The 16294-nt window shown below is 37.0% G+C and overlaps 1 protein-coding gene across 1 annotated transcript in view; it reads left to right on the top strand.

Moving 5' to 3' along the window:
• Window positions 1-9747, top strand: part of UBXN7 (UBX domain protein 7) — a 60747-nt gene extending 51000 nt beyond the window's left edge. The window contains exons 10-11 of the mRNA XM_028505149.2: window positions 128-207; window positions 1486-9747. Of these exons, the coding sequence (XP_028360950.1) occupies window positions 128-207; window positions 1486-1647 (242 nt within the window). The 3' untranslated portion in view covers window positions 1648-9747. The remainder of the gene's footprint in view (window positions 1-127; window positions 208-1485) is intronic.
• Window positions 9748-16294: the final 6547 nt, after the last annotated feature.

Raw genomic sequence — 16294 nt, 5'->3', positions numbered from 1 at the left:
TATGTTCTAGACTTACTTTACTTGAAACTTGAATATTACTGAAGGGATGTATTTATTTGTTTAAATCAGTCTTTTATCTTAAGTCTCTTTTTTTGTTTGTTTATTTTGTTTTGTTTTTTTACCCTAGGACCAAAAGCACAGCTGATGTTGCGGTATCCAGATGGAAAAAGGGAACAGATCACTCTTCCAGAGCAAGCTAAATTGCTAGTAAGTATATCTAATTGGAAATGCTTGCTTGAAGGAGCGAAACTAATTAATTGGTATAATTGGCTTGATTCATTGAAATAAGTATTAGGCATTCATTCTGGCCTTTAACTGGAAAGTTAACTGAGGTTAATTTTAATTTTAATTTTAATTAATATATTTCCTTCCTGAATTATCTTAGTCAAGTCACATAGGGTCTGTTCCAATCAGGGCTTTTTTATTTATTTCATGGCTGCATTTCATTTAACAACTGAAATTCTTAACCAGAAATGGGGAGCGAAGGCTATAGTGGGGCTTCTGACTTTCCTGGTAACTGGAACTGCAAAATGGTTACGAACCAATAAAAATCTGTGTTTTTCTGTCATGGGGTTTGTTTGGTTTCCCTCTTGTAATTCTCTGCTTCACACCACTTTTCTTTCAGTATACTGGTGGCTTTTGTTTGTCCATCATCATAGTGATGCTGAGGACCTTTCCCTCTAAAGTCTACAGCTGGTTGGGCCTTTCCTTTGTCTTTTTCAACTCTTAGAAAAGAGAATGAGTCTAACTTAGTTTAGCCTATAAATGAATTCCCCTTGGGTCAGGTGTTTATATGTGGCCATTTTCTCTGGCTAGAGAGTCTGATTTTTGAAGTGAGATCTGGCTGCTGGTGCTGATACCCAAACTATCTCCCAGGTCTAGTGTTTGGAAGGGAACGTGAGATGAGACAATGGATGGAGCAAATACAGACCACTTTTTTGAGAAGTTCGGTTGTGAAGCTAGAGGTGGGTGAGAAGTAATCAGAGGGAGAAAAGTGATTGAAGGAGAGACTGATCATGTTTAAGTCTGATGGGAAGGCCTGCAGAGAGGGAGACATTGAAGATACCTATAGAAGCAGAGACATTCTGTAGTAGCATGGTTTCTGAGAAGTCAAGAAGGCATTTAGTGCACAGATGGAAAAATTGGCTATAGGTAGAATGAAAGAAGGGAAAACTGATCAGATGTTTCAAACCAAGGACAATAATTTTATAAATAGATAGTGGGTTTGATTATTGAGGAAACAGTAATAACCCTGTATGTTTCAGTGACACTTAATGGCCCTAAATTATTGGATGCAGGTTTATTTATTATCTCCCCATCCCAAGGGTTATGTTGGCCCTTCCAAAAGGGTAAGTTTTGGTCATCTGAAAGAGTAACTTCATTATCTTACCTAATATGATTAAGATGAATATTTATATATATAATTTTTTAATATGCTTTTTCTGTTTCCATCTAACAGCCTTGACTTTCTTTTGTTTTTCATAGGCTTTGGTGAAGCATGTGCAGTCTAAAGGATACCCAAATGAACGTTTCGAACTTCTCACCAACTTCCCTCGAAGGAAACTCTCTCATCTGGACTATGACATTACGTTACAAGAGGCAGGCCTTTGTCCTCAAGAGACTGTCTTTGTACAGGAAAGAAATTAACATCATGGCCTGACCTCTCTCAGCTTACCCCTTTTTTCCCTTTTCCTGTGAGATACCAAGTCACTGAGTATGCGTTTTGGCTCATAGGACCATAGAGCCACAGTTGGGCAAGCAAGTCACCTGCCTTCTCTTTTATTCCTTGCTCTCTCCTATAATCAGTCTCTTTTACCCTCTACCACCTTTTTTTCTCTCCTCTCCCATTTTTGTCTTTTTCCTATTTTTCTTTGTTTTATTTGTTTGTTTTTCTTTCTTTCTTATGTAATCTGGTGACCAAATGGAAATAAGGATAAGACCTCCTAGTACTGGCAGCAGGAAATATGTGTTCCAATAAGTGGTCTCTTGCACGGCACTTTTAGGGGATCAAATGATAATGTTAATCCTCAGACTTCTTTGGTAAAGGAAAGGCTAGATTCAGAATAAGAACAACCTCTGTTTTTTGTAAGCCCCATTTTTAGTAGGGGAAGAAATTCCTTAACATGTGTTTTGTTTTGTTTTATTGTTCTTGTAAGAAATATCACGTAACAAAATACCAGGCTTTTGTTTACATGGAAGAAGCATCCCTTATAATTATTATTCATCATATTTTAAAAAAAATTTTGAAAGGATTCCCATCCTCCCCGCTAGAATTATTTCCATGAGATGTGTTATTGGCAGAATGAGTGTTAAATGTTGGGTGAGTAGTATGGAATGGCTTTTAGTATCCTAGCCTGAGACAGCTTCCTTCGTTATTACTCTATAAACTATATTGATCCTGCTAGTCCCAGAATGGATTTTTAGTGAGCATATTGTGGTAACTGGGATAGGAAGGTGCTTGCTGTTTTTGCCAGTACAGCATATTAGTTCCTTTGGCCCTTCCATTGTTTGGGTCCCCAAGTGATCTAAAAGAAGGCAGCTATTCAATAATCATGCAATACAATGGCTTGTAGTTGGAACCACTATGGCTATGGATTGTCCTATGTGCTTTAGGCATACTTAATGTATGTCCTGGGGGTGGGGGTGGTCAAAGAAAAGTATGTAGCTGAGAGTAGCTAACCATGTTCCTTTGGTTAGAAATAATGGTTCATTTTTACCCCTGGTTGGAACAGTCTCTAAAAGGCTCTGGTGACTAAATGAGCTTAATTCCTCATGCTTTTTCTTGCAAAAGGTATCAAAACTGAAAGCCTGTCTAGGGTGAAGACCTTTAAATTCAATTCATAAGATAACGTTTAGTAAAGGAGATGGGAAAGATTGCCAGTAGCCTTAAGGTATGGGTTTTTTTCAAATTGTAGTCAGTGAAAGCTCTTTTCAGTATTGTTTGGAAGGTGCCATCTTGAATCTATGTGACACTATTTGACTTACCAGCTTTACTGTATGCTCAGCTCTTATTTTGAGCTTTGAGTAGAGTCCTCTGAAGGGGTAGTGGTAATTCTGGTGGCAAAATCAGGTCTTTAATTTGCTGTAAAACGGTAATATAAAGTAGACCTATTTCATCAATTGGGGATTTAGATTGATTCAGCTACTTGAGGAACATAAATTGCTATTGCTCAGAGAACCTAAGGTTCCCATCTATTTTAAGGTCACTCAATTGGTAACTAAGGGATTTTTTAAAAAGATGCTTATATGTTGCTAGTACTCAATTAAAGAATATGGTTTCTAATGGTTGACTCTTGGGGGACTCTTCCTAAAGAACAAGTAATATTTCTCCTCAAGGAAATCATGGAAAATTCTGTTTATTCTTCAGTGAGTCCTTTTGGATTAACGTTCTTACATTTTTTCTAAGTCTGTGTAAGTGCTTATGTATAAGTATATAATTGTATAAATATTTATAAATATATTTATATAATTACAATTTCATTTATATCTTGAGTCAAAGTTCTCTCTTTAGATTGGTGATTGAGTAATATAGGCTCTTCAGGCTAACTAGCAGCTTCTGAATTATTGAGGAAATATGGTTTTCATGTTAATTCCTCAGTTGTATCTCTGAACTTGGGTAATAGACTTACTATCTAAGGAATAGAGCTGTATACTGTCAAAGATGCATTAGAGGGTAAAAATAAATGTAGTAAACAAGGTCAGAATCTAAAATTCAGGGAGGTACAGGGTAAGAAGTGAGGCTATGCGTAGTTTTGGTGCTGTGATGGCACCCATCTCTACTCAGCAAAGTCAAGTCACAGCTAAAGCCCAAATCTGTCAAAAATGTGAAGTCTAGAACTTTCTTTATAGGACTCTGTTTTATTCTTTTACTTATTAGTGTCTCTATAAAACATGTCTAGAGAACCTGAGGCAACATGTTCATTAATAATAGGATATAGTTCTTTGGATAAGCTCAGCCCTGGCATATCCATTTATGAGAAACCAAAGTGACTTTTTCAGCTATGAGATGACCAAGTATATTTATGAAGTGATTTAAGTAAACATATTAAAGAGATAAAGCATGAGATACTGACTCAACTTCGATACAGCTGGGGTGTTTAGAGTGCAAGAAGATGTGGAGGATTTTATTTTGAGGCAGGAGTGTAATTACCCTGGGTTTGATACAGAGGTCCATGGGAGGGAAGGATTATGGATTGTACATGGGAAAAGCGAATAAAGAATATTACTTTACTCAAGAATTTAATTCACTTAGGGAGTATACTTCCTCTTGTTTGTCTTATTTCCTCTGCAAATTGCTTTGCTCTTGGAAGATAAGTTTTATTGAATAGATTAAATGAGGTTAGTAAGGTAATGCAAAAATAGTTTAAAACAGTCATTCCTTGTAGGTATGGAAACAGCTTGAAAGATTATAAAAAGGAAGGAAAAAACAAGATTTTGAGAGTAAGTAACAACACAAATAAAAGAAGATAAAGTGAAAACTAGTGGAGAAAAAAGTGACAGGAAACCTCTGTTGAAATTGATTTAGGAAGGAACCAGAAAAGAGAAAAAAGGCTAATGAGGGAAGAACAGGGAACTAATTTTGAATAACTAGCATGTGCTAGGTACCTGACGTGCATTTTCTCCTTTAATCTTTCTTAGAACTCCAAAAAAATTCTTATTTTCCCCATTTTATAGATAAGAAAGAATTGAAGTTCAGAGAACTTGTTCAGGGTGTCACAGCCAGTAAGTGGCAGAATCAAAATTGGCATTTTGAGAGTCCGTGTTCTTTTCACTCACATGCTGTTGTCTCCTACAGTAGGGGGATCAGCCCAAAAAGTTGTCTTCCTGTTTTTGGCTCTGTAAAGTATCATTTGGTTATGTTTCCCTAAAGCTTGTGGGATATGTGCTATGCCTATAAATTCTTATTTACAACATTATTTTGAGGGGCTAATTATTCTTTTCTTGAAATTATGGACTGATAGAAATGTGAAAGGAAAATAACTATGTGGCATTATTTGCCAAGAATAAGTAGAAAGGATAAAAATTATATCTTTCTTAAAACACTTTTCAGAACAGATACAGTTATCTTTTCTGTATCCCACCCATACCAAATTATTGAACCCTTTTATGTATATGTTTTTAAGTATTATATAAAATTTTCTCTCCTTGACTATATAAATCAGTTATTTATTGAGTCCTTAATCAAACATCTTGAAATCTAACATCTGGTTCCTTTCTGTGTCATCCAGTGGGAGAGACACATTACACATGAGGTTGTGGGAGAACAGGTAAATGCCTAACCATTCGGGGGCTCAACTGTAATTACAGTAGACAAGCAGGAAGGAGAAAGACTAGTGTATACTTCTTCAGTTAGGACATTCTTCACAAAAATAGGAAGCTGAAAAGTGGCAAATACTGTAGCTCAAATTTTCTTTTGACTCACCTGTATTCTTTAGTTCCAACTTTTGTAACTACTTAGGGCATTACATTTATCAGTAAGGCATAGCCAATACCCAAATAGGAAAGGATTACTGATCCCAGGACTAAAGATTTTAGCTAGCAGAAATCTCACTGGACACTTAGGAAAATACTAGAGGGAGCCACTAGCAACTGAAAAGTGAAGGAAAGATTTAATTTCTCTACCCAAGTACAAATTAAATGTATATTATATATGATATGCAGAAGGGGCACTGTGTAGGTATAAGCAGACTTGGGTAACAGCTCTGCTACTAGTTAACAGTGAACTGGACTAGATCAAAAGTTCTGTCTGTTCAAGTAAAAGGACTTGTGATTTTAAAATTTGGCAGGCGTGGGGAACTGTGAAATAAGAATTAATATCATTAATTTTATAGATGGAGAAAATGTAAATGTGCATATGGAATTGCAGACCCCATGTAGAACCCACAAATTGTAGACGTCTGAATTAAATTATCTCTGAGGCCCATTCCACTCAAATTTGATGTTTCAAGTCTCTCTTCTTTATTATATATTATCCCTAAGCTAATTAAAAGTGTGCTTCCTGATCAGTTCCTTTGCTTTTTCTCTGTCCAGGTTTCATTTGCCCAATAACTAACCTCACTTGACTGAAGTCTCCAAAAAAGAAAGGATAATATTTACAGATCTTTTAAACACAATTCATTCATTTAAAAAACTTAATGTAGTATTCCTAATCATTGTTGAGTATGAATAAAATGTAATTAAGGAGAACCAAATGTTTTACTGACACCAGAGTTAAATTTTATTTTACCTGTGTGCTTAAACAAAGCACTGTACTGAGCAATTGTTAGGAAATTGATTTGTGTGACTTGTAAAATTTACTTACTTTTGGCAGAAATGACTTTGTTTGGCAGAAACAAAGTCAGTTAAGCTGATTTTTAAAAATACTTCTTATCTCACAGAGTGTATGTCCATTATATCAATCTCTTTCTCACCCTCCTTAGTATTTAACTGGTTAATAGTAAGTCACAGGATGCAGGTTGATGAATAACTAATGTTGTAAAAGTAAATAAGAGTGAAAGAATCAACCCTCTGATGAACATGGCAATTTTCCAAAACTATAAGCCTTGATGAAAAGGCTACTTAAAGACAGCTGTGTACTATGAATATTTAACTTTATTGATTTGCCTTGCTTAGCACTTCAGTTATTGTCTTGCCATAAAACCTAATTACACTGTACACATTTTAGAATAGTGGCAAGAATGTCCCTTTGAACTGCAAATAACCAACTGAGAATACCAAGCTAATATGTTGATTTCTCCTGTTATGAGAAATTTGGTATTTTTAATGATGTTTATTTTGGTCTTTGACTCACCTGTGTGTCAGTCCTGCTAGAGAGACAGCTTAGAATCAGAGTATTTTTCATAGAGATATGATGACCTTGGTAGTTTTCCCATTGAGGTGAACTTGTGCTTCCAGTTATTGGACATAATGATGTGGGACTCTTAATAGAAAATCTTTTAATCTATTCTTTGAAAATGAGTCATAGTTTTAATGAAATTGGCTATATTTAACAAATTCATTTCTAAGTTTTAATATGTAACATTTAAAATTTAAAAAAAATGAATATACAAAGGAAGAATTGGAGGCAAACATAATTTTTATAGCTCATTTTCTCTCTACTTAAGAGTTCTTTTATTCCAAATATAGAATGGCTAGCTCCATGAATCCCCTACCCCATTTTTGGCCTATAGAGAGCTCTCGTACTGCTTAGGACCTCAGTCATTTTCATAAACCTGATTTTTGGTACAGGCCTTTCTTTGCCATATGATCTGAAAGTAGAGTTGGGTAATCCAATATAAACTACATTAATCAAACAATTTAGCATTTCTGTAAAATATTTTAAAAAGATAACCACATTTACTTGCAGGATTAGAGATACAAATACTAATGGTAGTATTTTGCCTAAGAACAGTCATATATTAATCTAGTAATATGGGAAGTTGCCTGTACTTAATTCTTTTGCAACAGAGAGCAAGGTTTTGTTGTTTGCTTAATGATATTTCCTCTGCAGAGATCGAAATGCCCTAAGATTTTTATATCCCTTATATGGTCACTTAGGTTTTCAAATAATAGTCAAGCTAAGCTGAAGTGAACATTAAAATTTTATCTTCATTAAAAGTAGTTATTAATGTAACTGAGCTATCATGAATCATTCATTTATTAGAGGTGGTAAATGGAGACATTTCAAATCATTAGATAAATCCTGACCTGAAATTGAATTATCCCTTCCTTAAAATCTTTTTGTTTGCTTTATTAAAATAGATTCAGTATGGGCATCTTGACTGATAAGGGAGAGATTCTTGATCTGGAACCGTTCCCTGCCATTCTGCTTTTTTTCCCTGTCACAGATGCTGGCTTTAGAGTATGTGTCACCAGGATCTATTTCAAGTTAATGACATTGAAATGTTGGTGCTCGGTTGGATATGTTGCTGTTTAACAAAATCGTTTTATAGTATGTTTTCTCAAAGCTTCTGTGTTCTTAATAATGGAAACTATCAATAAATTAAATGGTGTGATTCAAAACATAAATAGGTTTTTGACACTAATTACATGCTTTTACAACTTTGATAATTTGTGTCCCTGTAAGTTAAACCTCACATGGAGTTACCACTGCCACCAGAAAATCTCATTTTACCTACTGAGTAGAATGAAAGTAGTGTGTGACCTCCACTTTTTAGTTAATGAGTAGTGACCTTATAGTAGGAGCCATTTATCTTACCCATTTTGGGACTTGGGCCTTGTTGCTTTCCTGGGTTTGTCCCTTTGGTTGGGAGAGGCAATTTAAAATCCTGCTGGGAAGCAGTAAGTCTGTGCGATGACCTGCTAGTCTTAGGTTTAGAGAGATGAGCACCAGTTTATGTTAACATGATTCTTAGACTTCGAGGAGTTTCCATCCAAGCTTTGGTGTGAATCTGTTAGACAAAATTTTATTTACTCCTGTAAGAATCTTAGGATGGTTTTCCTTTTGATTGATTGTTAACAATTTTTAAGCATCTGGTGTTTTTTTTTGTTTGTTTTTGTTTTTTTACCCTTTAGGAAACAAAAGTCTGTTTTTGAGGAGGTATTGACTGTTCCATGGAAACTCAGGAGTGTTTGTAGGCTCTGTGCATGCTTTGTATGAGTTCAGTTTGAACAATGCATTTTAAATCATCTGGGGTGTCTGATTCTGGCATGACTTCACTAGTTGTGTTTTTTAAACATTTTTCAAACCTCACTTCCCATCTTACTGAGAAAGGTTAATCAAGGAATGAAATTTATTTGGGGATAGGGATGGGGGTGGGTTGGGGACTTGAGTGAAGTCAGCTTGGGGTATTTGCTTTAAAGTGTTTCTCAAGCAGTTCCTAACAGTATTTAGAGATTCCCTGGGATGTTTGTGTACTCAACTCATTCTGGACAAAGTGGTGGTGGTCTTAGTGAGTTTTGCATTCTGAATGCAGAACGGCTCTAAATTAATCTGTAGTGTAACTTTGTTAATTGAATCCAATAAGATAATGGACAGAGACAGTGCTCCTATTGTAGTGCTTCTGGCAAGTGCTCCCTAAAATGCACATGTAGTTCTCAGTTTTCTGGCCTTTTAATCCCATGCTGCTAGGAGATACCATTTGTTTCTGCAGCTCTTCTCAAAAAATGGGAAGAAGGCTTTGGGACCAGTGAGTAAGGGGCTGGATCATTCACTAATTTTGTTGTTCAAGACACACTAGAGACCCTCCTGTATATCTAGTAAGTGATAATAAAGGTGCTAGGGAAAGCCTTAAATTTGAAAACACACAGAGGAGGCCATAGAAAATCTAAACTTGTAGGAGGAGAAAAACATGCCATGAAATAATGCAGAGCTGTAGCTGCTGGCTAAGACTCAATGGAACGTCCACTTGCTCTAAAATCAGGGAAATCTTAGATAACTGGGTGGGATATATCTATAGATACACATAGTCTATAGGTGAATCTCTAAAATAAGGATCTTTCTCTTGGTTGGTGATCCTCTGGTTTTGGCTGTACCAAATTGCGAATATCCTTGCTGTGTTGTAACCAGTTGCTTTATATTGATACTGCAACTTGACCTGGAGAGGGGGGTGGGACAAATGGGGTGGGGGAAGGAGGGGAATGGGACGCTAAATCTTTTGAAGACATCAGCTCACTGTGCTGAGAGAGGGACCAAACTCAAGGAAACCTCTGATCTATAAATTCAACTGCTGCATTTTTTATAAATACATGTAAATTTCCTGTTGTAATATTTGATCTTGGAAATAAAATAAAAACTTTTCAGTATTAGTTTTTTGTATTTTTGTGAGATGAATCTGGATATTTTATTAATACAATTCAGGTTTCAAAATCTTACCTCATATTCTCACGTTTAAGACAGTAGCATTGGCATAAATTAGCTCATAGTCCCTTTTTCAAGGGTAGTGTCTGCTAGCTTTTCTGCTCTTAGTAGTATGTTGGACATTTATGGTAAGTGCTCTCTATAAATGTTGTTTGCATTGTCATGAAATCATTGGGTTTGCTAGCCTTGTTAGGAAAGTAAGATTCTACATTTGGACAATTCAGGTGTCTAGTTTTTCAAATCAAAATAAGGACTTGGCTCAAGGAAGTGAAGGAAAAAGGTAATTATTAAAGTAGTGGGAGAAAAGCCAGGAGAGGGTTAAATTGTGTAAAAGAAATTGGGATTGGTGTCTAGCTCACATTCCCCCCAAACCAGTTTGTGCCACTGCTCTTCCTCTAGTGGGACTTCCTCATCTCCATGCTTCAGCAACATGCCCTCGTGGGGCTTACCATCTTCTTTCAAGACCTGTCTCCTGGCCATGGGGATTGGTCATGGGGTGGTATCCTACCTAAATTGGGCTGAGAGGGCACCCTTTCCATTCCTCCAGCAACAGAATACCTATCCTTAGCCTTAACTAGCCTCACTGTGTGCCAAATGATAGAGATGTGATGAACAAAACAGACACAGCCCCTGCCCTCTGGGAACTTTCTTTTTAGTTAGAAATACAATTAGCAAGTGAAAAAATACAGATATGATTCCAATACTGTGGGGGGGGTGGGAAACAACACTAGGAAAGGATCCAGTAGAGAATTTTGTTTTAAATAAGATGTTAGGGAATGATATTTAGGTGGAGGCTTGAAAGATGAAAAGAAGGTCATGGTTAAGAGTAGGAGGAAAGCTTCCAAACAAATGCTAAGGCTGTGGAGCAGGAACATTTTTGAGGTGTTTAGAGAAGGCCAGTATGATGTCTGTCACATGTAGTGAGCTAAGGGAATGGCATAAAATGAGTAAAAGCCAGATTATAGAAGGCCTTTTTAGGCCCTGGTAAGGGACTTGGTGTCAAGTGCAATGAGAAGCCACTATACGGAGAGTAGATTGGAAGGGAGCAGGATTCTATTGCAGTGATCAAGGTACAAAACAACTTGCCCTGACCAGTGGCAATGGAACTGGGAAGTAGTATATAAATTAGAGATGCATTTTGAAGGTAGAATTAAAAGACTTGGATTACATGTCAGGGAAAGAAGGAAGGAGACACCAAGAACGACAAGTTTTCCAGCAAGTGAATAGGTAGCAGTATCATTACTGAGGCAGGAAGACTGGTAGATCAAGCAGGGCTGGTGGGTAGAAAGCGTTCTGGCTGTGTTGTGATACTTCCAAGTTCAGGTATAGTATGGGAAATTGGGTATGTGAGTCTGAGTCTAAAGGAGAAGTAGATTGGAATTAGCAATTTGACAAATTGTCAGTGTTATAGATGCATTTTAGTACCATTAGAAAGAATAAGGTCACCTAGGGAGAAAAGGAAGAAGGCCCAGGTCTTGGCCAGGTAGCACAGTTGGTGAGAGCATTGATCTGATGTGCTGAGGTTGCAGGTTTAATCCCCAGTGAGAGCACAGGTAAGAAGCAACCAATGAATGCATGAATGAATGGAACAACAAATCAATGTTTTTCTCTAATCTCTCTCCCCTGCCTTTTCTCTCTCTAAAATCAATAAATTAAGACAAAAAAAAAAAAGGGGCCTAGAACTAGGCCTGGAGATTACTAACATAAAGAGGCCCAGTCAAGGAGGTGCAACCAGTGAGGTAGGAGAAACTATAGTCAGGTGTCAAAAACAGCCAAGAGCCAGAATGTTTAAAAAGGATCTAGGCCCTGGCTGGGTAGTTAGGTTGGTTAGAACATCTTCCCCACACACCAAGGTTGTGGGATTAGATCCCTGGTCAAGGCACACACAAGAATCAGCCTGTGAGCCCTGACTGGGGTGGCTCACTGTGTGTCATCCCACAAAATGAAAGGTTGCAGGTTTTGATCCTGGGTCAGGGCACATGCCTGGGTTTCAGGTTCAGTCCCTGACAGGGCACTTAGGCAACTAACTGATGTTTCTCTTTCACATTGATAGTTCTCTCCCACTCTCCCTTCCCCTCTCCAAAAATAGTCTTTTTTAAAAATCAGAACCCCCCCCCAAAAAAAATCAGCCAATGAATAACGTAAGTAAATGGGACAACAAATCCATGTTTCGCTTTCCCTTCTCTCAAAAATCAGTAAGTTAAAAAAAAAAAAAAGGATCTAGCAGCCAATTATGTCTACTTCTGCCTGGGAGTCAAGTGAAACGGACAGTCTCCCTGAGATACAAGAAACCACTGGAGACCAAGAACATTTCAGAGTGGTGTTGGAGACAAGCCTAATTTGAGTGGGTTGAAGTTTGTAATATTTTTATACTAATGAAAAGGGAAAAAAACTTCCTCTTTAATGAACTGGTATAAATGGCAGATCTTTCAACATCTCCTATCTTCCTTTTTTTCTTCTCCAATTAAGGGGATGTGCTTTCTTGTTTAGTCAGCTGTGTCAGTTGAGGTCAGATCCCACCCACAGGGAAGCTGATTAGTTCGTCACTCCTATTTGGGGAAGATTGGCCTGGTTGTCATCATCTTTTCCCTTTTCCTCCTGCCAGTGAAGTCCATTTTCTCTGCTTCCTCTATTCCTTGCTCAAATCCCACATCCAGACCTCACATTATCCCCCAGAATGGAACATCTATTTGTCCTGTTCTCCCAACCCTTTCAGCTTTGGGAAGGCTTTTACAGCATTAGGCAAATTATTTTCCCACACAGACCCATTTCTTAATTTGTGCCTTAGACTCCCACTAGCTTCTCCCTAGAAATGTCACCAACAAAATGATGACTAGTAGCTGTGTCTCCAGTGGAGCCAAATTGTAAGATTACTAATACATCTGTGAAAAGGTAATGCTTTAATTCTTTCATGGTGGATACCAGACCTCTTTTACCATTCTGGGCCTACTAGAGAGAAGTGAAGAACTGAACCTTGAGTTGGCCTTACTTAAAAAAAAAAAAAAAAACACTTATTGCAATGATATAGTTTCTAAAAGAAGTGTCTTGTTCAGGAGTTTAATCATTGAATTAATTGTCGCAAATTTACCATAAGGAACAAAGACCTACAGCTGTCATCACCAGCCCAAGTTTGGCACTTCAAGGGATTAAAGCCAAATTCCAACACTTTGCTCCACAAACACCATTTTAATATCCATTCAAAAGTGTCTGCTGTTAGATAAGCCACTGGATTATGAACAGAGATACCTTCTAAAAATCTGAGGGATATCTGGCAGTCAACCATCAGATCATTCTAATTACCTAACTACAAGATGCTCTAGAGGACACTGCATAAAAAAATCCTTCATTGCTAATCTGAGATTCAAGAACAGAAGGAGAGGACTACCCCACTCTAGACATCTTGTACCTTATTTAACTCTCAAAATAAATGTGTGAGGTAGGCATCATTTTATAAATGAGAAAATGAGGCTCAGAGTATTACTAACGTTCAATCAACTACCCAAGTTCACAAAGCTAATAGGTGTTTGCAGCAGGAATTGAGATCCAGGTCTCAGGTGCCAAATCACCGCAGTATGGCCTCCAAGAAGAAATACCTTAAGATAGTTGGAATGAGGGTCAGGGAAAAAATATCGCAACCATGAACATGCAGGACCGTGCAGAGTCACACGGCAGGGTCATCTCTCCAACGCTCACTGTTACTCAGAGCAAGTCAAATTCCTCTGGGCTATAATCTCTTTATGGGCATAATGAAGCCAGCCTAACATTTATTTTACTTGCTTTAGGTTGGTTGTAAGGATCTAATGAAATAGTTTGTAAATGCGTTTTATATGGTGTATAAATGTTTCTTCATATCCTAAAGCTTTGTAAAGTGCTCAGCCTAGTATCTTCTATCTAAATTAAATTCTCTGGGAAGAAACAAGAATTCATTTAAGCTCTAAATGATTCCCTTTTACAGTGAAAATGAACACTGGATCCTATTTAATGAACTTACAATGGTTGTTTATCAGCTTTTGCTTCAGACAAGCATACATCTGCATACATAAAAATTTCACATGGAGAGCAACTCATATGCAGTTTCAAAGAATGTAATAGTTATAGTTATTCCTTCATATATATATACACACATACATATATGCATCATCAAGGATTTTCTCAGTATCATTTATTTTCATTATTAGAAGTAAAATCTCTGTGTACAGAGACTATGTGTTACTTAATGTAGTGCATGAATTAATTTATTAATCAAGTGATTCCTGAACTGCTACCATATCCCAAGCTCCATGCTAGATTCTGAGTACACAGAGCAGAATAAGATATAGCCTCTGCCCTCAGGATCTCACAGGTGTAGGGAAGAAGCACATAAATAGCACAGGTAAATCAAAATGCAGTGGGAAGTGGGCAAAGATTTTTTTTAAACAGGACACAGAAAGCAGTGACTAAAAGGGAAAAGATAGATAACTGGAACTTAAAATCAAGAACTTCCTTTCATCAAAAGACATCATTAAGAGCAAAAAGGAAAACCACAGACAGGAGAAAATATAACACATATATCTACAAAGTTCTCATATTTGGAATTCTAAAAAATTCCTATAAATCAAAAAGAAAAAGACAACCAATAAAAACTGGGCAAATAACTTGATCAGGCAATTCTCAAGCAAAAATCTCCAAATGGCTGATAAGTGTATAAAGAGGTGCTTACTCATCTTGAAAATGCAAATTAAAACCACAATGAAATACTACTAAACATCCACTGGAATGCCTATAATAAAAAATGTTGGTGAGAATGTGAAGCAACTGGAACTCTCATACACTGCTGGTGGGAATGTAAATGAGTAGGACTACTTTGGGTAAATGTTTGGCAGTATCATTTGTCAAAATTAAATATATTCACCTACCCAGTGACTCGGCAATTCCACCCCTAGATATATTTCCTAGAAGAATTAGTGCATAGATGGGTCCTCCAAAAGAGGACATGTATAAAATACACATGTCTCAGCCCTGGCTGGCGTAGCTCAGTGGATTGAGTGCGGGCTGGGAACCAAAGTGTCCCAGGTTCGATTCCTAGCCAGGGTACATTCCTGGGTTGCAGGCCATAACCCCCAGCAACCACACATTGATGTTTCTCTCTCTATCTCTTTCTTCTTCCCTTCCCTCTCTAAAAATAAATAAATAAAATCTTAAAAAAAATGCACATGTCTCCAAAAAGACATGTATAAGAATATTCATAGTAGCGATTCCCAGCCAGGGTACATTCCTGGGTTGCAGGCCATAACCCCCAGCAACCTCACATTGATGTTTCTCTCTCTCTCTCTCTCTCCCTTCCCTTCCTAAAAAATAAATAAATAAAATCTTTAAAAAAAAGAATATTCATAGTAGCATTATTTATAATAGGCAAAAATTGAAAGTAGCCTAAAATGTCCATCAACAGTAAAATAAATTGTACGATAGCCATACAATAGGCAATATCAGCAATAAAAAAGAATGAATTATGTGATGAATGAATTTCTCAGATATGATATTGAGTGAAGAAAGCCAGACACAAAAAAGTACCCACTATGTGATTACATTTATATGAAAATCAAGAACAGCCAAATGCTAATTGATGTTAAAAGCCAAATGGAAGTCAACTCTGGGGATGGAGATAATGATGAGAGAGGAACACAACAGAACCTTCTGGGGATTTTGGGGTTGTCTTATATCTTGATTTGTATGGTGGTTGCCCTGGGTGCACATGTAAAAATATTTATCAAGTTTTTTGTTTTTCTTTTTTTTTTTTGGTTTTTTTTTTTTTTAATATTTCCTTTTTTTTTTTTTTTATATATTATTCTCCTTTGATTTTGTCTTTTACATTTTCTTTTTTTTTTTTAAAGATTTTATTTATTTATTTTTTTAGGGAGGGCAGGGAGGGAGATAGAGAGAGAGAGAGAGAGAGAGAAACATCAATGTGCGGTTGCTGGGGGTTATGGCCTGCAACCCAAGAATGTACCCTTGCTGGGAATCGAACCTGGGACACTTTGGTTCCCAGCCCGCGCTCAATCCACTGAGCTACGCCAGCCAGGGCTTTTATCAAGTTTTATAATTAAGATTTGTTCATTTTACTGTACGTATGCATGTAATCCCTGAAATTTTTTAAAAGTGCGATGGGAGCACAGAGAAAGGAGTGCCCAGCGCTGAGTGAAGAAATCAGGGAAGGTTTCTCTGGGATGCTTGAACTGGAGCTTGAACAGGAGCAGGTCGAAGTGGGTTTGCAAATCAGAGAAAGACAAATACCACATGATTTTACTCACATGTGGAATCTAACCAAACAGACAAAACAGAAACAGACTGTTTTGGAAGAGGGGTTGGGAGACTGGGTAAGAAAGGTGATGGGATTAAGTACAAATTGGCAGTTACAAAAGAGTCATAAGAATGTAAACTACAGCATAGGGAATATAGTTAATACTACTGTAATAACTATGTATGGTGGATACTAGACTTTTCAGGGGAATTACATCA

This window comes from Phyllostomus discolor, chromosome 2 (genome assembly GCF_004126475.2).
Source record: "Phyllostomus discolor isolate MPI-MPIP mPhyDis1 chromosome 2, mPhyDis1.pri.v3, whole genome shotgun sequence".
NCBI lineage: Eukaryota > Metazoa > Chordata > Mammalia > Chiroptera > Phyllostomidae > Phyllostomus > Phyllostomus discolor.
This window is presented reverse-complemented; position numbering and strand designations above follow the sequence as displayed.